The 25,477-nt window shown below is 41.2% G+C and overlaps 1 protein-coding gene across 3 annotated transcripts in view; it reads right to left on the bottom strand.

Moving 5' to 3' along the window:
• Positions 1-3,300: 3,300 nt before the first annotated feature.
• LOC137595239 (poly(rC)-binding protein 4-like) overlaps positions 3,301-25,477 on the bottom strand; it is a 48,527-nt gene continuing 26,350 nt past the window's right edge. Inside the window, exons 5-14 of one of the 3 annotated variants that reach the window (XM_068315187.1) lie at positions 18,513-18,629; positions 15,616-15,747; positions 15,134-15,262; positions 14,357-14,431; positions 14,075-14,146; positions 12,301-12,342; positions 12,147-12,225; positions 11,829-11,884; positions 9,068-9,237; positions 3,301-7,501 (exon numbers count right to left, since the gene is read on the bottom strand). In XM_068315187.1, coding sequence (XP_068171288.1) covers positions 7,072-7,501; positions 9,068-9,237; positions 11,829-11,884; positions 12,147-12,225; positions 12,301-12,342; positions 14,075-14,146; positions 14,357-14,431; positions 15,134-15,262; positions 15,616-15,747; positions 18,513-18,629 — 1,302 coding nt within the window. In that variant the 3' untranslated portion in view covers positions 3,301-7,071. The other 2 variants (XM_068315188.1, XM_068315189.1) reach the window with 2 other exon arrangements.

The raw sequence follows: 25,477 nt of genomic DNA, 5'->3' as shown, positions 1-25,477 counted from the left end.
TGTAAAACAAATGGTGAAAATGAGTTGAGTGTCCGTCAGTTGTGAACTAACCAATTTATAATTTATTTCTCTCATATTATCGTTTGAGTGGATCAGAACCGTCTCACCGTCCTGTTTGATTAAATCAGCTTGATCTAAATTCAAATGTAAAAAACAAAGACCAGCTTTATTCCTCTTTAGCCACAAACTCCACTTACAGCCGTGTTCCTCAGGTATGACCACAGGGGGGCAGTGCAGGCCAGCCCAACAGGGACCGGGCCTCCAGCAGATGAACTGATGCTTCCTTCCCCTTCAGGTTCAGGGGTCCGGTTCGGTTCGGATCCGAACCCACAACCCGACAGAAACCTTCAGATGTGAGACTGAATTTATCCTCAACACCAGCCTGGAAGAGAACATGAATGAAAGTCAACCAATCGTGTGCACTGAAGGGTCACTGGGGGGGTCATTGACAGGTGATGGCGGGGGGGGGGGGGGCGTTGGTTGATGGTGGGCGGTCTCCAGTTCTTAAACCAGACGTCCGTCTTCCTGTCCTCATCTCTGTCTCCGTCTCAGCAGCAGTGATGGAGGTTTGACTGAGATGGAGGAGATGGAGAGCAGATGAATAATTAATGAGTCAGAGGAGGACCAATGAGATCAATTAGTGGGAGGAGCCAGCGATGCTCTGAGTGACCCTGATGATGGAGATGGAAGCAGCTCAGTAGTGACGTAAGGACAGGAAGCTGAAACAGGAAACAGGAAGTCAATCAGGGAACTGTGAAACCTGCTGTCATTTCCAAAATGACGAGTCAAGATGATTCCGATGAGACTCAGGTTGACACTGATGAGCTGTAGAACGATCACGTGGTCATTAGAAACAATTCTTTTTACGATGAGTTCAAACATTAAAAACTGCTGATATGTTTACAAAGGGTTGAAACAAAAGTTATTACGCTAAAAATTCTCTCACTAATTCTTCATTTCATGTTTCATTGTTAGACGTGATCTGTGATCAATGATCGACTGTGTGTTCTGGATCCGCTCGTCTGGGATCGATTGCTCTGGTCTTCACCTGTTTACCCGTGGATTTCCTCCCTCCTTCAGGTATGTCTCCGGTGTTTATTTACTTACCCGGTTGTGTTTACCTGATGACGTGTTCCCTAATGTTTTATAAATGTTTAGAGACGAATTCTGAGTAACCGGAAGTCGTTTTTTGTGGCTTCCGGTAGAGGGTGCAGGTGCAGGTGTTGGTGTTGCTTGGTGAATACTGTGAGTTTTCTGATCTAAAGTTAAATTTCGTGAAAAATCCATTTTTATTGCCCAGAATCTCCTTTTATGTGTTAAACGTCTTCCTGCTGCTCTAGAGAGATCAGTAGTTTTACGTATTTTATTATATGTTTGTTTTGTTTCTGGACGGAAGAATTTTTTCTGTCCAAAAACTACAAATAAAACACAACAACAATCCATTTAACATGTTTTAATTTATCAGGCATATAAAAACTAAAGAAAATGAAACACATCTGTGTTTGTTGTATCTGAACATGACAACCCAGCCATCTACATTGTAGAGATGCATTGTGGGTAACGGAGGCATCTGGAAGAATTTCATGAGTTATGAAAATATCGGATCACATGATCGCTCCACGTGTTCAGAACCAGACAAGTGAAACATAAAGGTCTGAGTTGGAATCGTAACGCAGGAGGAGTTGGCAGGAGCACACAACATCCCATAATGAGTGGTTATATAAGTCATAATAAATGTTTGATCTTTTCCAGGCCGTTTCCCCGGTGAATAAAATTCCCAGTCTTATATGAATTCATTTTCCATCTTAGCGCTACGTTCCAAACTCCATTCTGAATTGTTCTTGTCTGCACCCGTCTTCAGAAGGATGTGTCCCGGGTTCCTTTTTTTGATCGTCTCTCCTCCCCTCTTGATCGACTCTCCTGCCTTTCTTTGACCTTTAACTCTTCCTCCGGTGGGACCTCAGGATCTCTTTCGCTCTCCGGTCCTTCAGGTCCTTTGGTCCTCAACCCCTGGGTTGTGGGGTCGGTTTATTTAGTTGTATTTATCCGGGCCGTTAAATCGGTTGAGTCGCTGCTTCAGGATGTCGGCGGTATCTGGATGATACTCGTCTCTCTGCTCTCTATAACGTGGCATTTTAACATCAAACCAAATGTCAGTTAATCATCCCTGCAGCTCAGAAACATTCAGAGGAAATCCTGCAGACGTTTAGTGTTTTCTCCCGTCTTCACCTTGAATACATTCACTCGACTGCGTCTCCTCAGGAGGAGCACGTTTCCTTCAAGAAGTAATTAAATCTCTATGGATTACAATTTTAAAATTCTTCCAGTTTGAAAATTTTAGCAGGTTTATTTTGTCGTAGAGATTAAAATATCTGAAATGATCTTTTACAGAAATAACTGTGGACTGAATGGACGTGTCCAGTAAACAGAAAGAATAGAATAGACACGTCAGCTCAGACCCTATAGGGTTAAACTCCAGCCTTCATCCCTCTCCTGTCCTTAACCTCATCACCGCCTCTTTTATTGCCCCCCATCCCTCTCCTGCTCCTCTTCCTCTCTTTCCTCTCATCCTCCTCTTCTTCTGTCAGCGGTGATGGATCAGGTCTCCAGATTGTCTTGTCAGACCTCTGGACGATCTGCTCCTTTGGGACTGTGTGTGTGTGTGTGTGTGTGTGTGTGTGTGTGTGTGTGTGTGTGTGTGTGTGTGTGTGTGTGTGTTGTCCCTGAACCCCAGAGTTGATTGGATTGGATTGCATTTACTGGCAGACGGGCTGGATGGATGAACAAAGCTCCATCAGCTGGAAGAGGGTTCCGTCCCCATCAGCTGTTTCTACATTTCTTTTCTTTTAAATTAAGTTGTTTATTCTTCTCTCCGACTCGTAAACGCCAAACAGCATGTTTGAAATGTGTGTGAGAAGACAAGATTCACTGACAGATATCAACACAATCTATAGAACCAATCAGGAACTAGACCAGCGGGAGGGGGCCTGCTCGGGGGTTTCTACCTGTTAAAGACACATCTCGACTGCAAAGAGAAGCTGAGTATGAATGGACCAATCACAACAGAGAAGTCAGCTGACTAATATGCCAACAATTAAATCTGAAATGAATCCACAAAAAATATGAATTGATTTAAAGTGTTTTAGATTCCCATTTAGAGTCCAGTCTGGTGACCCGTTTAGTCGTAATCACATTTATTTACTCGTTATTACCTAAAGGAACCAACTGTTCCTTTAATTCCAAATATTCTAAGTTTCCTCCTGTTTCCTACAAATGATACGAATCAGCAGTTGTTGTTTTTTTCAGTGTTTTATTTATCAGAACATGGCATGAATGTAAAGAAAAACAGAATCACAAACACATCAGCTGATACACAAAGAGAAACCCCCGGATTCACAGAGACGATGGTCGACCTCAGACTCGTTACAGAACGTGTGGCCATAATGGATGTTTCATGTTAGAGTGCAATACAATATTCATAATGTACTCCTTTTGTTCAGTGGTGGGTTCAGAGCCCAGGTGCACTCTGGGTGTTTGTTCATTTGTTGTACAACTCAGAATGAGATCACTATTACAGGAAGTTCTTGTTTATTCTTGTTTAGTGTTGCTGGAACCGCCGTCGTTCCGTTCTGAGGGTCTGATGCTAACATTTACCCTTGAACAAGTAAAGCTAACACTGTTGGCAATCTCCTGCTAACGCCAAGCTCCAGTATCTTTGGTCTTTTTATTCCAGATTCGCGTTGCGTGGTACCCATGATTCACATAGATCCCATCAGCTTGCGGGCTCAACGGGGGCTGCCAGGATTTTAGCCTCATTTTGCAAAAATCTACCAAACCAACCAATTTTTGTTGGGGGGTGGGGGGCTCATCAAACTGACCTTTCAATGGCGAACTCTGAGTGGTGTAGTAGGAGCTCACCCCTGGGCGAATCAGGACACAGTATTCAGCCCCACCCTGGTACATAAATCACCTTGTAAACTAATCATGAAATTTTCATGGGGGTAGATGCGCTGAGAGCCAGACCCTGTTCACTGTAGCCCTTTGATTTCAGCTAAACTCCACAAGCACCTGTATCTGGGTGTCCGGGTGAACCCACCTTAGGAGTGCCTGGGTGAACCCACCCTAGGAGTGTCTTAGTGAACCCACCCTAGGAGTGCCTGGGTGAACCCACCCTAGGAGTGTCTGGGTGGACCTACTCTAGGAGTGTCCGGGTGAACCTACCCTAGGAGTGCCTGGGTGAACCCACCCTAGGAGTGTCCTAGTGAACCCACCCTAGGAGTGTCCGGGTGAACCCACCCTAGGAGTGTCTGGGTGAACCCACCCTAGGAGTGTCCTAGTGAACCCACCCTAGGAGTGTCCTAGTGAACCCACCCTAGGAGTGTCTGGGTGAACCTACCCTAGGAGTGTCTTAGTGAACCCACCCTAGGAGTGTCCTAGTGAACCCACCCTCGGAGTGTCCGGCTGAACCCAACCTAGGAGTGTTCTAGTGAACCCACCCTAGGAGTGTCCGGGTGAACCCACCCTAGGAGTGTCCTAGTGAACCCACCCTAGGAGTGTTCTAGTGAACCCACCCTAGGAGTGTCTGGGTGAACCCACCCTAGGAGTGTCCGGGTGAACCCACCCTAGGAGTGTCCGGGTGAACCCACCCTAGGAGTGTCTGGGTGAACCCACCCTAGGAGTGTCCGGGTGAACCCACACAGACGTGTTTTTGCATAGACATCGATTCAAGTCAGACTCATGCAGAAGACAAACGGGTGAAGGACACAAACCGGTGAGCGTGGAGGACGACGGATGATTAATTATCTGACTTTATAAAAATAAGTGAGCTTGTTCAGTTTACCACATGATCATCAGGATTCTCAAAAACAAACACAAACCTATGGATGACGACCCGTCAGATCTTCATGTATTAGTCACACACACACAGATTTGTTCTCCAGTGTGTCGCTACTCATTCGGCTGTGTTTAGTATTGCTTTCAGTGAGGGGGGAGTCAGTGCGATGACCAAGGCCAGTGTGTTTCTGTCAGTTGTAAACTAATTAAACCAGTCAAACTGATTAAACCGACCAAACCGTCGAGATGGTGTGTGAGTGTATTTACACGTCTGTTAGTGACGCCGAGCCAACATGCAGCATTAGTTTCTGGACCAGAACCGAACTGAGCGGCAAAACATTAAAAAAAAACGCTGCTTCCTACTTCCACAGGGAGGCGCCACAGAACTGCAACCAATAGAATGACGATACCTGGACAGGTGTCGTTTAATGTGTTTAAAGTCTGTTTAAAAAATACATTCTGGCGTGAATGATAAAACTAATGTCTGGAATGTTGCGATAAAGGCGACGCCAGAGGAAATAAAAGCTGCTAATTGACCAATGACATCAGTCTCTGATGCTGATTGGTCTGCTTCACAGAGGCTCCAATCAGATTTGTGTCTGTAACGACAAAGGCGACGTTGCTCCGCCTCTGAATAAAAGATCAATTATTTGTATTTAATTCTACTTGATTCTAGTTCTGTGGAGGCTGAAAGTTGAGAAGCAGGACAGACATTTTCAAACACGTGTCCAGTTAAAGGTGTGTGTGTGTGTGTGTGTGTGTGTGTGTGTGTGTGTTTAAAGTCCAGTTTGAGCTCACAAGTGCAAACACTAGTCACCTATCTAACGAAACATCTGGTTATTAGCATTAATGGTACAGTGGTAATAATTTTATCCCCCTTCATATAAATTTTGATTTCACACAACTTAAAAAAAAAAGTTTTACCTGCAGCCATGTTGGAAAAGGAAATGTCATTTTCTAAAACTGTAAATGTAATACTTCTTAAGTTAAAAAATAATTTAAACAATGAGCATCGTGACCAAAAACAAGTGCAATGCGAAAGGTTTTTAAAAAACTCTATACAATAAAAATAAAGCAAACAGAAACCGAGCAGACAGGAAGTAGTCATCCAAGCTAACGTCTTATAGAAAAGCCGGTTGTCCGGCTCGGTGTTAGTGACCAGTGATATAAACTGAGGGAATATTTCATATTAGACAAGACATACGAGAGTATAAGAGCAGGAAGAGACAGGAAGGAAAGCAGAAGAGTCTCTATGGCTTTTGTAGGCTGTGGCCCAAATAACCTTTAGCTTTAGCATCATGATCATCGCAGAGGAGCTACGAACGACCTCCGGACCAGCACTCCAACGACGGCAGGGCAAAGAAAGAAAAACAAAGGCACCTGAAGTGGGATTATTGGAAAAAGATGACAGGAAATGACTGGTTCCAATGGCAAATCACAGTTTTATCTGCTAAGTAGCATGTTGCTAAGATGGAATCGGTGGCTGATTGTGTGTTGAGGCTGATGCTAGAGAAAAATGCTACGACAACTTAATGTAAAACAGTTAAAAAAAAACTTGTTGAAAATAGTTAACTAGCTAGCTCGAGCCGTAAAGTTTTCCCAGAGGGTTCGCCTCCCTCTTAATGAGCTTAGTGCTAGTTGCAGGCTATTATTAGTTGCCATGCTGGCTGCAGATGCGCTAAGGTTAGCAGCATCGTGGGTTACAGATATGCTAACATTGGCTCCAGCGGCTACAGGAGACTCTCTGAGGCTGTCACACCTGTCCGGTTCATGTGTTCAGTGTTTACCCTGAGGAACACCCAGAAGTTATCCTCTCTGCCCAAGGTGCTAAAGTTTAGCATCAATTCATTTAGCATGAAACTGACTCCAGTACCAGAATTTAGTCTGTACCCGATGGAACCTTAGCACAGAACCGGAGAACCATGTTGGTTTCGGACCAACCTAACGCCAAACAACGACGAACGTTCTGTCCAGATTCATGACTTCTACCTCACTTGATCTGGTTTGGTTTCCTTGAGTGTGTTTTGGGGAGTCTCAGCCAATCGGATGTGGACCTAGTCTTTGATTAGCCAATCAGCTTTCAGGGAGGTCTAGCACTAAAACCGCCTCTACCAGTTTGTGTTCCAATGATCCCACTTTAGTCCCACCAGAAAGAAAAACTAATAATCCCGCCCTTCCGTCTGAGGCTGGCGTCCGTCCCAGGAACTACCCCAGCGATGCTAACTTACAGTTCCTCCATCAGTACGGAGCAAACTTCTGTCTCTCTGGTTTCTTCACCCCATTGGCTGAAGAAGAGATCTTTGCCGTGTAGGACGCCAGGGCCGCCGCCGCCGCCGCCGCATGGGCCTGAACCGGCACCGCCGCTGTCGCCGCCGCCGTCTGCATCGAACCTGGTATGATGGGAGCACCGAGGGCCGCCGCTGTGGCGGCGGGGGGCGTGGACAGCGCCAGGTAAGGGATGGACTTCATCCCCAGGAGGCTGGAGAGGGGGAGGGCGTAGGGGGCGCCCAGGATGGGAGCGTGGGGCAGAGCCGCGCCCATTGCTGCCAGGGGGGAGGAGGAGGAGGACGAGGCGGAGGCGGGGGGGGCGGGCTGGGTGAAGCTCATGGTCAGGTCAACGGGAGACGGCATGGAGGAGGACTGGGCGGTGGATTTGGCGGTCTCTAAACTGGAGGGGGGAAGGGATGGGGGTGGGGGAGTGGGGAGTGGGGAGAGGAGGTGGAGGGAGGGGTGGAGCCCGGGGGGGGAGACGGGTAAGGGAGAGGAAATTTTGAATGAAGAAGGGTTAGAGGGTTAAATAAAGGCATGTTTGAAAAAAACCAAAAAGGACATTTTGGAGAATAAAAATGAAAAATAAAAGGAAATTTGACCAAAATCATAAGACAGGTGTGTTTTGCTGGAGGTTGCAACAGATTATTGTAGGGAGTTCGCTGTTCGGATGGGGGGTGTGCTGTTTAAGTTGGGGTGATGGCTTGGGGAGGGGGCTTTGGGAGGGGGGAACAAAACCATTATCAATATATTAGGATGGAGGTTTGATCAGAGCTGCTTCAAAAACAGCAGAAAGAAGCATAAAAATATTTGTATTTGAAAAAAGAATGAAAAAAAATCTCAGAAATGAAGGAAATACAGATTTTATTCCATTTCTGCTGATTTAAGTAAAAATGTTCTCTAAATTCTGAAGAAGAATCGAGATAAAGGGGATCCCTCGTGTTGTCAGGTTATTTTAGTCACGTCTCAGAATTAAATTCAATCGTAATTCAAATTCCAATCAGAAAGATTCTTTGAAACATCTAAGAATTTTTTTAATTTTTATATTAAAAAGTTAATTAAAGTAATTTTTTAATTTTTCTAACCCTAACTCCCCACCAACAGAACCAAATCCATCCAAACGAGCCTCTTCATCACGTCTTCCTCTCACCCTGGCTGACATGACATTTCAGGCTGAATGGGACCGCCCCCCCACTCTGGTGCGCTTGATTCCCCCACCCTTTTGTCCCTACTGTCAAAACTGAAATATCAATTTCCTCCAGGGGCCAGTGGTGAATCTGCATCCTGAATGAAACCTGCGTCAGTCCACTTCCTGTCGGCGATGACTCGACAGCAGCGAGGAGATGCTGATGTCATCACTGATGACGGACAGACGGGGTGAAGCACCGATCAGAGGAAGACTATCAATAACAGGAGAAGGCAAGTTGTGTTTGAGTTCAACAAGCCCTCCTCCCTCTCACCCTCCTTTGTTTGTTTGTTTGTTTGTTTATTTATTGCTTTCTATTAGTCACCATTAAGCCCCTCCCCTCTTCCCGTCCCTCCAGAACTCTTTTTTTAATCTCCTTCGTCTTCTTTTCTCTTCAGACGACGGCGGCCTTCAGTACCCAAACCTGACCAGTAGGTGGCTGCTTGCCGTTTTGACATCACTACATCTTCTCTGTGGTGGTGAACATGATAGTCATGTATGAGGTGGGTGGAGCTTCACACGGCAAGCTGTTTTTAAAGGTCGCTGTCGTCTTATTCTTTATTTTTCATGAAAAATGACCACGGAGCTCAAACTCCGAAATCATCCCAGGATTCCTGCCAGGGCAGCGTTGAACTCTGACGGCTTGAGGGTCGAGTCCCCGGAGTGTCGTCGAATCGGGTTTCGTCTGAACTCGACAGCGAGAGCCTTCGCATCGACACTCCAAACGTGAGTCTGAAGCTACCCTTGTATCCGGATACTTCCTGCCCTCGGGATACTTACCAGGAAGTGATGAGGTACTGGGCCAGGTTGATGGCTATCGGCGTGCCAGTGATGGTGACGTGCCGGTCGCTGGTGCTGTCCACCTGACTGCCGATCTTGATCTGAGCCCCCGATACCTGTCGGATCTCGTTTATCTTGGTGCCCTGGCGACCGATTATTGAGCCAATCAGCTGTGGGGAGGACGAGATGCAGGAGATCAGGATTAGAGATGTTTAAAGACCCAAAGAAACACAAACAAATCGACATTCTCGTTGGAACCTCATGGTCTGAGCCCCAAACGTTCTGGACTTTAATTTGTCTTTTATTCAAACCCCAATTTAGACGGACAAATCTGTTTCCTATCTACGAACAACGTCCGATTCCCAGAACATCGGATTCCCTGAACTGATTTGTATCCGAGTGGCGCCTCAAGGGGGGGGACTAACGGGAACTGGGTCAGTTGAACAATGTGCAGTAAAACCAGGCCGGGTTCTAGAGGGACAACAGGTGGTGCCCGGCGGCGCCGTGCAGTTGATGTATGTGCTATACTGGTCCCAGTGGGGATCTGCTATGCGGGGGGGTGTCACGCTAACAATGGATAGCGACCCTGCTGGGGGTCCAGTCCATGTGTCTTGTTAACCTTTAATGTGTTGGCAGCGCGCCCGAGTCGCGCCTGCAGGCCGACAAGGTTAGATCAGGAGCAGAGCGGCTTTCAACCAACCGGATGCAAGGGTTCACCAACCAGAACAAGAAGAGGAGGGGCCAGGGAAATTACTGGGGTCAAAAGACGAGGCGATTAAGTTGTTCAGAGTCTTTCAGGTCGTTGTCTGTTAATGAGCCGTCGATGGACAACAAGTCCGTCCGTTGACGCCCCCATTCGTCCGTGACGGTAACAAACACAACCACAAGGGGCAGCGAAGAGCCAGGAGGTTCTCGACAAGTCCTGACAGACGCCATCTGACAGGAGTCACATGACGGAGCCAGTGATGACATCACGGCGGACCTGAGCTGCTAGCAGAGGTTAGCAGGGGCTAGCGCTCTCCGCTCCGCTGGATCCTGCCTTTGTTCTCTCTTTCTGTTCGGTTTTCCTCTCGTGACTCAGATTTTTCCTCCGTTCAGACTCTAAGCCCCATTCACGCCTTTCCTTCCTGCGCCGCTGCCTCGTTCTCTCCTTCATAATCTTTACTTCTCTGCACCACGAACATGCCTTTCCTTACAAGTCCTTCTGTCGACGGGCAGTGATGTGGATCTAATCGGTGTCCCGGGGGGCTATTCGTGGAAAAGTGTGTGTCTGTGTGTGTGTGTGTGTGTTGGCTGTAATGACACGGTGGGCAGCAGAAGATAAGGTGTCAGCTGGTCATAACCAGGTCGGGACAGTTCGTTGAAATTTATTCTGATTGGCATTCAGAGTTGGTCCCGCCCCCTTAATTTTAGCACCGCAGCTAAAGACGCTGAAGTGTTTCGTGGTCAAACATTGGGTCGTTCCTTTACATGAATTCTCATTTTGGGGGCTTAAAATTCCAAACGTACTTCCTTGAGTAAACAAACAAAATGCCACCCCCCCCCCCCCAGAAAAACAAACAATGAAAACAAATGACTGTCTAATTTTATTTTTGTATCTATGATTCTTTTTATGTGATTTTGCGAGTCTTGATTAGTCACATCGCCCCCTAGTGGCCCGTCAGGCAAACAACATCTGGTCCGTACGTAAAAGTGTGTAAAATTGTTCATAAAAAGTATTTTTTACAAAGAAAAACAAACAGAAAAACTTTTACGTTGTTTAAACAGTCTGCTCCATCCGATGCTAACATTTGTTGAGATTTGATTTGCCGGAATAGAAAATAAAAGACGTCGACAAAACTGCGGTGACATTCGGTCGACTGCTCTGGAGCTTACAGGTTTTTGTGCCCCCCCCCTACAATCAGCTGGAGGCTGAACAGGGGGGGTGGAGGAGGACGGGCTGGTGGCTATTTCTGGGCGCTTCCCTGGTTATTTGGGGCGAGTGCGTCGGACAGGCGGTTGTTAAATCTGTACGACACCCGGCAGCGACTCCACAGACAACGTCAGGTGTATTTCCCAGCATGCATTACAAATAAATAACGTTGATCAATCGAAAAGGAAATTTTCTCTATTTGTCAGAGAACTAAAACACAGTTCATAAGATCTGCTTCAGAAATGAATTGCAGATCTTCGAATAGATGGGAGTTGTTGCCATGGCAACAAGAGAGATAAAAATTTTTGAAAGGGAAAAAGTCGCCGCTTCAGCACATTGTTGATGTGTTTGAGAGACAATAAAAAGTTCTACAACACAAATAAATGAAAATAAAAAAAAAAAAATCTGCCGGATATTTGATTAAAAAATGAAGAAAATATTCTGATGGAATTTTATAGAATAATTCAGAACATTTACTGATTGGTGATCAAAAGAAACTTGATCTATACAGAATACTGGAGGATTTTTAAAAATGTTGGACGTGTTTTAATGTGGTGTGTTGTTGTTGTTGTTGACTTGTTAAAGCAGCTCTGAGCCAAACGTCATAAAGTTTAACCGTAAACCTAAATTAGGGTGTGTGTGTGGGGGGGTCACGGGGGCCAGAGGTGGCGGCGCTGACCTCAGAACGGTCACCACGTCTATCAGGCGTCCTTCAGCGTGACCCTGAAATAAACGGCGTGACGCTAACCGCTAACCGCTCAGATCTGACCCATAATCCTTCACTGCCTGGTTTGTGCTGTCACTTCCTGCAGGAGTAACGGATGGGGGTCGAGTTCGGTCTCCACTCACATCGTTTGGAATGAGGAGCTCCTGAGACGAGGTCTGAGGGGCGGGGTCCACTCCTCCTGGGGGGGAGGGTAAGGGGGTGGAGATAGAGGAGGAGAGAGGGGGGCACAGTTACAGTTGGTACAAATGATTTGAGGAGGAGTCAGAGAACGCGGTCCCACGTGATGACATCATCAGTGGTTTTCTGGATAAAATGTTTTGATAAATCGTTCTCATTGGCTGCACAGATCTTCCTCATGAAGAAGTGATGTCATCGTCAATACGGCCCTAAAAACGTCCCGATCAGCTGATGGTGGCGAGAAGACGTTTGGTCACACCCACCTGAGAGAACCTGCGCAGCTGATTGGCTGATGGGGGTCAGGCCCTGCTGCTGCATCGACAGCTGGTGGAGCTTTGCTAACTGAAGAGAGGAGGAGGAGGTGAGAAGCAGTGACATCACGGATGACATCACAGGTGACGCCACATGACCTCTCACCTCTGCATGTGGAATGCCGTAGTGACTCTGGATGGCGTAGGTCTGGAACAGAAAAGGGCGTGTCATTAGTTTAGAACGTTAGACGTCCTGCTGCCCTCTTATTGGTGGAGGCTCTACCTGCAGGGCGTGGAGGCGTGGCCTATGACAAATCAACCCTAAACCAAAACCCATCATGTCTGTCCGCACCGTTGTTTCTAATCTGTCACCACTGTCTCTAATCTGTCACCACTGTCTCTAATCTGTCACCAGTCTCTAATCTGTCACCACTGTCTCTAATCTGTCACCAGTCTCTAATCTGTCACCACTGTCTCTAATCTGTCACCAGTCTCTAATCTGTCACCACTGTCTCTAATCTGTCACCAGTCTCTAATCTGTCACCACTGTCTCTAATCTGTCACCAGTCTCTAATCTGTCACCACTGTCTCTATTCTGTAACCACTGTCTCTAATCTGTCACCTCTGTCTCTAATCCGTCACCACTGTCTCTAATCTGTCACCACTGTCTCTAATCCGTCACCACTGTCTCTAATCTATTTTTTAAGGACGCTGAGAAAATCGTCAAAATCCGCTGACATTCAGTCATTTTTCAGGTCTACCATTTTCCACATCCAAAGTTAAACACTAATTTTTCTAACGATGCAGTGAGAGAAACAAAAAGCAATACAGAAAAACAAATCCAGACGTTCCCTTCATCTTCCTCTCCTTCATCTTCCTCTCCTTCATCTTCCTCTCCTTCATCTTCCTCTCCTTCATCTTCCTCTCCTTCATCTTCCTCTCCTTCATCTTCCTCCCTACAAACTGCTGATCTCTCCAGGATCGTGACTCTAAGAGCTCTGAGTCTGAAGCCCAAATCCCAAATGCAATTCCAAACAGAATGTGTGTGTGTGTGTGTCTGTGTGTGTGTGTGTGTGTGTGTGTGTGTGTGTGTGTGTGTGTGCAGGAATGCGCGATGGTGCGTCTACGGTTCAGCGCTCCTTATATAACAGCTTCCTGCGTCGCCGCAGCAGCGGTTTGGAGAGAAGGCCATTCGAGGAAAACGCTGTAGGGGGCGGGGCTAATGGAGCGCCGCGCTGCATCCTGACGCTAACACGCTCCTGAATATTGATCGTGTCTTCAGGAAGCGGCTCCGGCGGCGCCACCAGGTCTCCAGGCCGTAGCGACGGCTTTCACCCCGACCACAATGGTCGGTAAGTTGGTGACAGCGGAGAGGCGGGGCATGTGGTAATGGCGAGCCAATTACATCTGTGGAACCGACTAAAAGCATCGATCCAGGGCTTTTTCCCATGATACCTTGCAGGAAGCCTCAGCCCCAGTTCTCCGACTCGCGTCCAGGACGTTAAAGAGTTTCAGAGATATTCCAGGAAAACACTCACGCTAAAGCAACGGGTGGCGCCGTTAGCTGTTAGCTATTAGCCGTTAGCACAAGGAGCTACAAGTTCTCCTGCTGTGCTGGGAGTCAGCGCTAAGTGGCTATTAGCCGCTGGCAGAGTTTTTACAGAACAAGAGGCCATTTAAGTCCCCCTGATAGTGTTTGTGTATGCTAACGCTAAGCTACCAGATCGACTACAAGATGTTGTCCCAGTATTTAGTCTGAGCCCTTCTGTTCATCGTATCGTTGCCGTTCTGATCCTCCCTGTTCCTGGATGGAACAACACCGGATGCTAATGCTACCTCTAAACCAATCAGGACAGGCGTAATTAGCTGATAGGCTGAGGTCACCAAGACTCTCATCCACTAATAAAACTGAAGCTGACCGGTTAACCTTTGACACTCACCTGGGGCAGGTCCACGCCTCCCTGGGCCACCGAGAACAGGGGGTGGGATCCAAAGTCGGACGCCTCGAACACCTTCAAAGAAGACACAAGGGATACTAGAACAGCTCCCACAGCCGTAACCATGACGACAAACTCTGTATCATCACCCGAGGAAGATAAAGAGCAACCAAACCCGAACAGGAAGTAGCGCGACGCTAATCAAGATCCCAGAAACTTCAAATGAATTCTCTGTTATGTTTGTTGTTCTGCTGATGACTCCCAGCTGTTCCTTCAGCGTCTCACCTGGTTTCCTGCCAGCAGCACCGTCCCCGGCGTCGGGCTGGGGCGGTACGGAATCGTGGCGCCCTTCGGCGGAGACTGAGGAAGAGGAAGGACAGAGGAAAGAAAGTAAGAAAAGTGAGATAAATTTTTTTTCATTTGTGCCAAAGCGGGGGAAGTTCCAAAAAAATAAAAAAGTTCCCCGAACAGGGATTTGAACCCTGGACCTTCAGATTAAAAGTCTTATTTTTTGAGAAAAAAAATCATGTTTACTCATAAAGTTAAAATAATAATCACAAAATAACGATTTTTATGGGATTTCCAGTCGGAGTGTGTCCGGTCCCAGCATGCACTGGGAGAGGAACACGTATCGGAGGCGTGTCTTATGTGAGATCCAACGGCGGACGAAGGAATAGAGCGTCAGACTGAACAACTTTCAGCTCATCGGAAACAACTTTGATCGACTTGAAGCCCCTACAGGCCGCCGGCTTGAAAGCTAACAGGGCCGTTAGGGGCTAGCTGGCAAACATAGCGTAGCATTTAGCAGCTAATAAGTCAAATACTTCCCTCCGAAAGTGTTGAAGACCAGAAACGCGGCGTAACGAGAGTCGATATTGGATTTAAATTCATTAGAACACGCTGAAGTGTGACGGCCGTCTGACATCGCTTCGATTAAAAACGTCGATTAAGAAATGATTTCAGAGCTTAAAGAACTCAGAGTGGAAAAACACACACACACACACACACACACACACACACACACACACACACACACACACACACACACACACACACACACACCTCCAGGATGACGGTGCAGATGAGTTTGACACACTGGATGATGGCGTCCTGGCTCCCTGATATCGTCACCTCCCTCTCCGTGGAGTTGGGGAGGAGATCACCTGCGACCTGCACCTGGGCACCTGTCGTCTACACACACACACACACACACACACACACACACACACACACACACACACACACACACACACAGAACAAAATAAACCCATTAAAGTGGATGTAAAGTTTTATTCTTCCTCTCGTCGGGTTTAACAAGCCTGAATTTTAATCCCAGGTGGAGTTCGACTTCTGGTTTGCTCTCCTGTTGCCATGGAAACAAACCGTCGACATCAGACGTTATTCTTGACGTTCATCTTGATGCGATTCATCTCAGTGCAGCAGCTTGAATCAAGGTCGGCTATCCGTGTTTCTATCCATGCGCTGTGTTTTCTAACTGTCACAAAGATCTGAACTCCGCCCCCTGCCTGGGGGGCGACGCCCACCTCTCGGATCTCTTTGATCTTGGAGCCTCCCTTCCCGATGAGGGAGCCGCATTGGCTGGCGGGGATGACCAGCCTCAGGGTGACGGGGGGCTTGGTGGTCACCGTCCCATTGGCCACCAGCGTCGCCAGATCCTGAGAGGGAGGAGGAGACAGCTGCGTCACATGACTGCTGGTGCATCATGGGAAACGTCATCCTCCTTGATTTATTTATAATCTCTGAAAATTAACACTTGAAAAGTTCAAACTTTGTTCGGTTTGAAATCAATAGATAGAAACGTTTGTTTACTACTGTAAATACCGCTTTAGTATTTACAGTAGTAATCACATTACTTTAGTATTTACAGTAGTAATCACATTACTTTAGTATTTACAGTAGTAATCACATTACTTTAGTATTTAGAGTAGTAATCACATTACTTCAGTATTGACAGTAGTAATCACATTACTTTAGTATTTAGAGTAGTAATCACATTACTTGAGTATTGACAGTAGTAATCACATTACTTTAGTATTTACAGTAGTAATCACATTACTTTAGTATTTACAGTAGTAATCACATTACTTGAGTATTGACAGTAGTAATCACATTACTTTAGTATTTACAGTAGTAATGAGATTACTTTAGTAATTTCAATAGTAATCACATTACTTTAGTATTTACAGTAGTAATGAGATTACTTTAGTAATTTCAATAGTAATCACATTACTTTAGTATTTACAGTAGTAATCACATTACTTTAGTATTTACAGTAGTAATGAGATTACTTTAGTAATTTCAATAGTAATCACATTACTTTAGTATTTACAGTAGTAATCACATTACTTTAGTAATTTCAATAGTAATTACATTACTTTAGTATTTACAGTAGTAATGAGATTACTTTAGTAATTTCAATAGTAATCACATTACTTTAGTATTTACAGTAGTAATCACATTACTTTAGTATTTACAGTAGTAATGAGATTACTTTAGTAATTTCAATAGTAATCACATTACTTTAGTATTTATAGTAGTAATCACATTACTTTAGTATTTACAGTAGTAATTAGATTACTTTAGTAATTTCAATAGTAATCACATTACTTTAATATTTACAGTAGTAATGAGATTACTTTAGTAATTTCAATAGTAATCACATTACTTTAGTATTTAGACTAGTATTCACAATACTTGAGTATTGACAGTAGTAATCACATTACTTTAGTATTTACAGTAGTAATCACATTACTTTAGTATTTACAGTAGTAATGAGATTACTTTAGTAATTTCAATAGTAATCACATTACTCTAGTATTTACAGTAGTAATGAGATTACTTTAGTAATTTCAATAGTAATCACCTTTCTTTAGTATTTACAGTAATAATCACATTACTTTAGTATTTACAGTAGTAATGAGATTACTTTAGTAATTTCAATAGTAATCACATTACTTTAGTATTTACAGTAGTAATCACATTACTTTAGTAATTTCAATAGTAATCACATTACTTTAGTATTTACAGTAGTAATGAGATTACTTTAGTAATTTCAATAGTAATCACATTACTTTAGTATTTACAGTAGTAATCACATTACTTTAGTATTTACAGTAGTAATGAGATTACTTTAGTAATTTCAATAGTAATCACATTACTTTAGTATTTACAGTAGTAATCACATTACTTTAGTATTTACAGTAGTAATGAGATTACTTTAGTAATTTCAATAGTAATCACATTACTTTAGTATTTACAGTAGTAATGAGATTACTTTAGTAATTTCAATAGTAATCACATTACTTTAGTATTTAGACTAGTATTCACATTACTTGAGTATTGACAGTAGTAATCACATTACTTTAGTAGAGTAGTAATGACATTACTTTAGTATTTACAGTAGTGATGACATTACTTTAGCATTTACAGTAGTAATGAGATTACTTTAGTATTTAGAGTAGTAATCACATTACTTTAGTATTTAGAGTAGTAATGAGATTACTTTAGTATTTACAATAGTAATCACATTACTTTAGTATTTACAGTAGAAATGAGATTACTTTAGTAATTTCAAAAGTAATCACATTACTTTAGTATTTACAGTAGTAATGAGATTACTTTACTATTTAGAGTAGTAATCACATTACTTTAGTATTTAGAGTAGTAATCACATTACTTTAGTATTTAGAGTAGTAATGACATTACTTTAGTATTTACAGTAGTAATGAGATTACTTTAGTATTTAGAGTAGTAATCACATTACTTTAGTATTTACAGTAGTAATGAGATTACTTTAGTATTTAGAGTAGTAATCACATTACTTTAGTATTTACAGTAGTAATGAGATTACTTTAGTAATTTCAAAAGTAATCACATTACTTTAGTATTTACAGTAGTAATCACATTACTTTAGTATTTACAGTAGTAATCACATTACTTTAGTATTTACAGTAGTAATGAGATTACTTTACTATTTAGAGTAGTAATCACATTACTTTAGTATTTAGAGTAGTAATCACATTACTTTAGTATTTAGAGTAGTAATGAGATTACTTTTGTATTTGCAATAGTAATCACATTACTTTAGTATTTACAGTAGAAATGAGATTACTTTAGTAATTTCAAAAGTAATCACATTACTTTAGTATTTACAGTAGTAATGAGATTACTTTACTATTTAGAGTAGTAATCACATTACTTTAGTATTTAGAGTAGTAATCACATTACTTTAGTATTTACAGTAGTAATGAGATTACTTTAGTAATTTCAAAAGTAATCACATTACTTTAGTATTTAGAGTAGTAATGAGATTACTTTAGTATTTACAATAGTAAATTGTGTGTGTGTGTGTGTGTGTGTGTGTGTGTGTGTGTGTGTGTGTGTGTGTGTGTGTGTGTGTGTGTGTGTGTGTGTGTGAGACCTCCTCCAGCTTGAAGGCGATCATGGTGAAGGCTCTGAACACACACTCCGTCTGTCCGCTGATGGTGATGATCCTCTCTGGACAGGAGCCTTCAGAGATGTTGATCCTGGCGCTGCTCTGTGGGTCGGGGGGGGGGGCAGGGCAGGGGGGAGGGGTGAGTCAGGAGAACGGAGGAGAGGGGGGGTTAATGGAGGGGGGGGGCAGAGGAGAGAGAGAACACATTAGTGGGGGGGTATGTGGGCCAACGAGGAGAAGAACCGGTTTGTCTACGCTGATTGAGCTGTGATGCAGGAGAGAGAGGGAGAACCAGGAGGAGGGGGAGGAGGGGGAGGAAGAGGAAGAGGAGGAGGGGGAGGAGGAGGAGGGGGAGGAAGAGGAAGAGAAGGAGGGGGAGGAGGATGGGGAGATGAAGAGGGGAGGACAGAGCGGGGGGACAGTTATTGAGAGGAGGAGGAGGAGTCAGCTCCTCTTCCTCATGACATCACAGTCAGCTTGACCAGCAGCCTTCAAACCAACAAATCAACCCCCCCGAACCGTAACCGTCTAACCCCCCCCCCCCCCAAAGACACACATTTTCCCCTCACCCCCACCCCCCTGAGTTCTATCTTTCTTTCTCTGATTCCAGTACATCTCCCTGGTGGTTTGGAGGTAAAATCCAGGGGTTTGGACCCCCCCCGGCAGCAGCTCTCTAATTATATTTTTACCCCCCCCCCCCACCTCATCTGTGTGTTTCTCCACCAACACCACAGAGGAGCTGTAGCTCAGAGGTTTCAGCACAAGCTTCACAGTCTGGAGATCAGGGTTCACGTCCCACTCCCTACCCCCCCCCCCCACCAGCCTCTGTCCACTCCCCCCCTTAGACCAACCAACCAAAAAAAACAAATTTCATATCGACCGACCCCCCCCAAATTTTTTAGATGGACTGACCCCAAAAAACATTTTTAGTACCAACTGTCCAAAAAAAATTTATATACCGACCGACCAAAAAACCGACCGACCGATTATCATTAGTAAATCAACCCCCCCGAACCCTAACCCTGTAACCCCCCCACACCTGCTTCCCTCATCCCCACCCCCCTAAGTTATATCTTTCATTCTCTCATTCTTGTTCATGTCCTTGGTGGTTTAGAGGTAAGGTCCAGGACTTCCAACCTGGAGGTCGGGGGTTCAAACCCCACTCCTGACAGCAGCTCTTTAAACATGTTTTTACCCCCCCCCCCCACCTCATGTCTGTGTTTCTCTACCACCACCAAAGAGAAGCTGTAGCTCAGAGGTTTCAGCACAAGCTTCACATTCTGGAGATCAGGGTTCGCGACCCACTCCCCCCACCACCTAACGTCAACATTATGGTTAATTTTAGTACTTTATTGGGGTGGCCAAACTTTTTCCTTTAAGGACAAAATAACTGTTTCTTTCTGTAACAGAAATCACAGGGGTGCCTAAATGCCAACAGACTGAGCGCCATAAAAGACGTTTTTAGACAGACCAACCAAAGAAAATTTTTTAGACCGAATGACCAAAAAAAAAAATTTCATATCGACCGACCGACAAATTTTTTTTCGAACTACCAACCCCCAAAAATATTTTTTTACCAACTGACCAAAAAAAATTTTTTTTTGAGATCTACAGACTTAAAAAAATGTTTTTAGATCGATCAGCCGACCAAAAAAATTAATTTTAAACCTACTGACCAAAAAAATTTTTTAGACTGATGGCCGACCAAAAACATTTTTTCATAAAAACCGACCGACCTCAAAAAATATTTTTTATACCGACCGACCAAAAATTTTTTTGTAGACCTATCAACCAAAAAATATTTTTTTATACCCAACGAACAACCAAAAAAAAAATGTTTAAACCGACCCAAAAATTTTTTAGACGGACACCAAAAAATACTTTTAATACCAACCGTCCGAAAAAAATTTGTTTTATGGTTTTACCGACCAAAAAAAAATTTTTTTTAGACCAGCCAATCCAAAAAAGAAAAAACTTTTATACCAAACTACCGACCAAAAGAAAAATTTTGGACCGACCGACCAAAAAAAAAATTTTACACCGAACGACAAAAAAATTGTTTGTAGACCGACTGAAAAATTTTTTTGTGAACTATCGGTGGAAGACCATCTGACCAAAAAACATTTTTTCATACCAACCGAACCACAAAAGAAAATTTTTTTTGGTAGGTCTAAAACTTTTTTTTATGCTCAGTCGTTTGGTATGAATTTTTTTTCTTTTTTAGTTGGTCGATCTAAAAAAATTTTTTCGACCGGGTTGGTATAAAAATTTTTTGGTTGATGGTCGACTAAAAATTCTTTTTTACATCGATACTTCCTCAAGAATTTTTTTAGTTGGTCGGTCTAAAAAAATGTTTTTCTTGGTCGGTCCAAAAAAAAGTTTTCAGTCTGTCTAAATTTGCCTAAAATTTGCCTAAATTTGGTTGTTTGGTATAAAATTTTTGTCTTTTTCGGTTGATCCAACAATTTTTTTGGTCGGTCGGTCTAAAATTTTTTTTTCCGTCCGGTCATTTAGCATGAAATCTTTTTCCTTTTTAGTTGATAAGTCTAAAATATGTTTTGGTCGGTTGGTGTAAAATTTTTGTTTTGGGTCTATCTAAAAAAACTTTTGTTTGGTCAGTATAAAAAAATTTTTTTGGTTGGATTGTCGGTCTAAAAATATTTTTTTTTTCACCGATATTTCATAAAAAAATTTGGTTGGTCGGTCTAAAAAAAATGTTTTATTGGTTGGTCTAAAAAAAATTTTTCCGTCTGTCTAAAATTTGTTTTTTGGTTGGTCTTTTTTGGTTGGTAGGTCTAAAAGTTTTTTGGTCAGTCGATCTAAAACTTTTTTTTTTGGTCGGTTGTGTGGTATTAATTTTTTCCTTTTCAGTTCATTGGTCTAAAAAAAAATTTTTTTTTAGTCGGTCAGACAAATTTTTTTTTTGCCTGGTCGTTTGGAATGATTTTTTTTTTCCTTTTTAATTGGTAGGTCTAAAAAATTTTTTGGTGGGTTGATCTAAAACTTTTTTTTTTGGTCGGTTTGTCTAAAAAATTATTTTTTTGTTTGGTCAGTATAAACAATTTATTTTGGTTGGACGGTCGGTCTAAAAAATGTTTTTTCACCCATACTTCATAAAAAAATTTTTGGTTGGTCGGTCAAAAAAAAATGTTTTATCGGTTGGTCTAAAAAAATTTTCAGTCTGTCTAAAATTTTTTTTTTTTGGTTGGTCGTTTGGTATAAAAGTTTCGTCTTTTTTGGTTGGTAGGTCTAAATTTGTTTGGTATAATTTTTTTTCTTTTTTGGTCGGTCGATCTAAAAATTTTTATTTCGCCCGGTCGTCTGGTATGAAATTTTTTTCCTTTGTAGTTGGTTGGTTTAAAATATTTTTTGGTCGGTTGGTGTAAAATGTTTCTTTTGGGTCGGTTTGTCTAAAAAATAATTTTTTTTCACCGATACTTTATAAAAAAATTTGGTTGGTCGGTCTAAAAAAAAGGTTTTATTGGTCGGTCTAAAAATTTTTTTTTGGTCGGTTTGTCTAAAAAATTATTTTTTTGTTTGGTCAGTATAAAAAATTTATTTTGGTTGGACGGTCGGTCTAAAAAATGTTTTTTCACCCATACTTCATAAAAAAAGTTTTTGGTTGGTCGGTCAAAAAAAAATGTTTTATCGGTTGGTCTAAAAAAAGTTTCAGTCTGTCTAAAATTTGTTTTTTGGTTGGTCGTTTGGTATAAAAGTTTCGTCTTTTTTGGTTGGTAGGTCTAAATTTGTTTGGTATAATTTTTTTTCTTTTTGGTTGTTTGGTCTAAAAAAATTTTCTTTTTTGGTCGGTCGATCTAAAAAATTTTATTTCGCCCGGTCGTCTGGTATGAAATTTTTTTCCTTTGTAGTTGGTTGGTTTAAAATATTTTTTGGTCGGTTGGTGTAAAATGTTTCTTTTGGGTCGGTTTGTCTAAAAAATTATTTTTTTTCACCGATACTTCATAAAAAAATTTGGTTGGTCGGTCTAAAAATAAGGTTTTATTGGTCGGTCTAAAAATTTTTTTTTGGTTGGTGTAAAATTTTGGTATGAAATGTTTCTTGGGTCAGTTTGTCCAAAAAAGTATTTTTTGTTTGGTCAGAATAAAAAATGTTTTTTGGTAGGATGGTCAGTCTAAAAATTTTTTTTTTTCACCGATACTTCATAAAACATTTGTTTGGTTAGGCAGTCTAAAAAAATTTTCAGTCTGTCTAAAATTTGTTTATTGGTTGGTCGTTTGGTATTATATTTTTGTCGTTTTTGGTTGGTATGTCTAAAATTTATTTGGTCCGTCGATCTAAAACTTTTTTAGGTCGGCTGTTTGGTACAAAAATTTTGTTTTTGGTTGTTTGGTCTAAAAACATTTTCCTTTTTGGTCAGTCTATCTAAAATGTTTTATTTCGTCCGGTCGTTTGGTATGAAATTTTTTTCCTTTGTAGTTGGTTGGTCTAAAATATGTTTTGGTTGGTTGGTGTAAAATGTTTCTTTTGGGTTGGTTTGTCTAAAAAATTATTTTTTTGTTTGGTCAGTATAAAAAAATTTATTTTGGTTGGACGGTCGGTCTAAAAAAGGTTTTTTTCACCGATACTTCATAAAAAATTTATTTGGTTGGTCGGTCAAAAAAAAAAGTTTTATCAGTTGGTCTAAAAACATTTTTCAGTCTGTCTAAAATTTGTTTTTTGGTTGGTTGTTTGGTATAAAAGTTTCGTCTTTTTTGGTTGGTAGGTCTAAATTTGTTTTGGTCGGTTGATCTAAAACTTTTTTTTTTGGTCAGTTGTTTGGTATAAATTTTTTTTCTTTTTATTTCATTGGACTGAAAAAATGTTCCTTTTTCAGTTGGTCAGACAAAATTTTTTTTTCCGCCTGGTCGTTTGGAATGAAGATTTTTTTCTTTTTAGTTTCTAGGTCTAAAAATTTTTTTGGTCGGTTGATGAAAAAATTTTTTTTGGTCGGTTGTTTGGTATAGATGGGTTTTTTTGGTTGTTTGGTCTGAAAAAAAATTTCTTTTTTGGTCGGTCGATCTAAAATTTTTTATTTCGCCCGGTCATTTGGTATGAAATTTTTTTCCTTTTTAGTTAGTTGGTCTAAAATATTTTTTAGTTGGTTGGTGTAAAATGTTTCTTTTGGGTCGGTTTGTCTAAAAAATTATTTTTTGTTTGGTCAGTAAAAAAATATTTTTTGGTTGGATGGTCGGTCTAAACAATTTTTTTTTTTCACCGATACTTCATAAAAAAATTTGGTTGGTCAGTCTAAAAAAAAGTTTTATTGGTTGGTCTAAAAAAATTTTCAGTCTGTCTAAAATTTGTTTATTGGTTGTTAGTTTGGTATGAAATTTTTTTCTTTTTTGGTTGTTTGGTCTAAAAAAAATTTTCTTTTTTGGTCGGTCGATCTAAATTTTTTATTTCGCCCGGTCGTTTGGTATGAAATTTTTTTCCTTTTTAGTTGGTTGGTCTAAAATATTTTTTAGTCGGTTGGTGTAAAATTTGTCTTTTGGGTCGGTCTGTCTAAAAAATTTTTTGTTTGGTCCGTATAAAAAAATGTTTTTGGTTGGATTGTCGGTCTAAAAAAATTTTTTTTTTCACCGATACTTCATAAAAAAATTTGGTTGGTCGTTCTAAAAAAAAATGTTTTATTGGTTGGTCTAAAAAAAATTTTTCAGTCTGTCTAAAATTTGTTTTTTGGTTGGTCGTTTGGTATGAAATTTTTGTTTTTTTGGTTGGTAGGTCTAAAATTTGTTTGGTCGGTCGATCTGAAACTTTTTTTTTTGGTTGGTTGTGTGGTATTAATTTTTTCCTTTTCAGTTCATTAGTCTAAAAAAAAATTTTTTTTTAGTCGGTCAGACTGAAATTATTTTTTCGCCTGGTCTTTTGGAATTAAATTTTTTTTCCTTTTTAGTTGGTAGGTCTAAAAAAATTTTTGGTGGGTTGATCTAAAACTTTTTTTTTGGTCCGTTGTTTGGTATAAATTTTTTTCTTTTTTGGTTGTTTGGTCAAAAAAAAATTTTCTTTTTTGGTCGGTCGATCTAAAAAATTTTATTTCGCCCGGTCGTTTGGTATGAAATTTTTTTCCTTTGTAGTTGGTTGGTCTAAAATATTTTTTGGCCGGTTGGTGTAAAATTTTTCTTTTGGGTCGGTTTGTCTAAAAAATTATGTTTTTGTTTGGTCAGTATAAAAAATTTCTTTTGGTTGGACGGTCGGTCTAAAAAATTTTTTTTTGGTTGGTGTAAAATTTTGGTATGAAATTTTTCTTTTGGGTCAGTTTGTCCAAAAAAGTATTTTTTGTTTGGTCAGAATTAAAAATTTTTTTTAGTTGGATGGTCAGTCTAAAAAATGTTTTTTTTCACCGATACTTCATAAAACATTTGTTTGGTTGGGCAGTCTAAAAAAATTTTCAGTCTGTCTAAAATTTGTTTATTGGTTGGTCGTTTGGTATGAAATTTTTTTCCTTTGTAGTTGGTTGGTCTAAAATATTTTATAGTCGGTTGGTGTAAAAATGTTTCTTTTCGGTTGGTCTGTCTAAAAATTTTTTGTTTGGTCAGTTTAAAAAAATTGCTTTGGTTGGACTGTCGGTCTAAAAAAAATTTTTTTTTCACCAATACTTCATAAAAAAATTTGGTTGGTTGGTCTAAAGAAATGTTTTATTGGTTGGTCTAAAAACATTTTTCAGTCTGTCTAAAATTTGTTTTTTGGTTGGTCGTTTGGTATGAAATTTTTGTCTTTTTTGGTTGGTAGGTCTAAAAATTTTTTGGTCGGTCGATCTAAAACTTTTTTTTTTGGTCGTTTGTGTGGTATTAATTTTTTTCCTTTTTATTTCATTGGTCTGAAAAAATTTTTGTTTTTTAGTCGGTCAGACTAAAATTTTTTTTTCGCCTGGTCGTTTGGAAAGAAATTTGTTTCCTTTTTAGTTGGTAGGTCTAAAAAATTTTTTGGTGGGTCGGTCTAGAACTTTTGTT

Source organism: Antennarius striatus, chromosome 5 (genome assembly GCF_040054535.1).
Source record: "Antennarius striatus isolate MH-2024 chromosome 5, ASM4005453v1, whole genome shotgun sequence".
In the NCBI taxonomy this organism is placed as follows: Eukaryota; Metazoa; Chordata; class Actinopteri; order Lophiiformes; family Antennariidae; genus Antennarius; species Antennarius striatus.
This window is presented reverse-complemented; position numbering and strand designations above follow the sequence as displayed.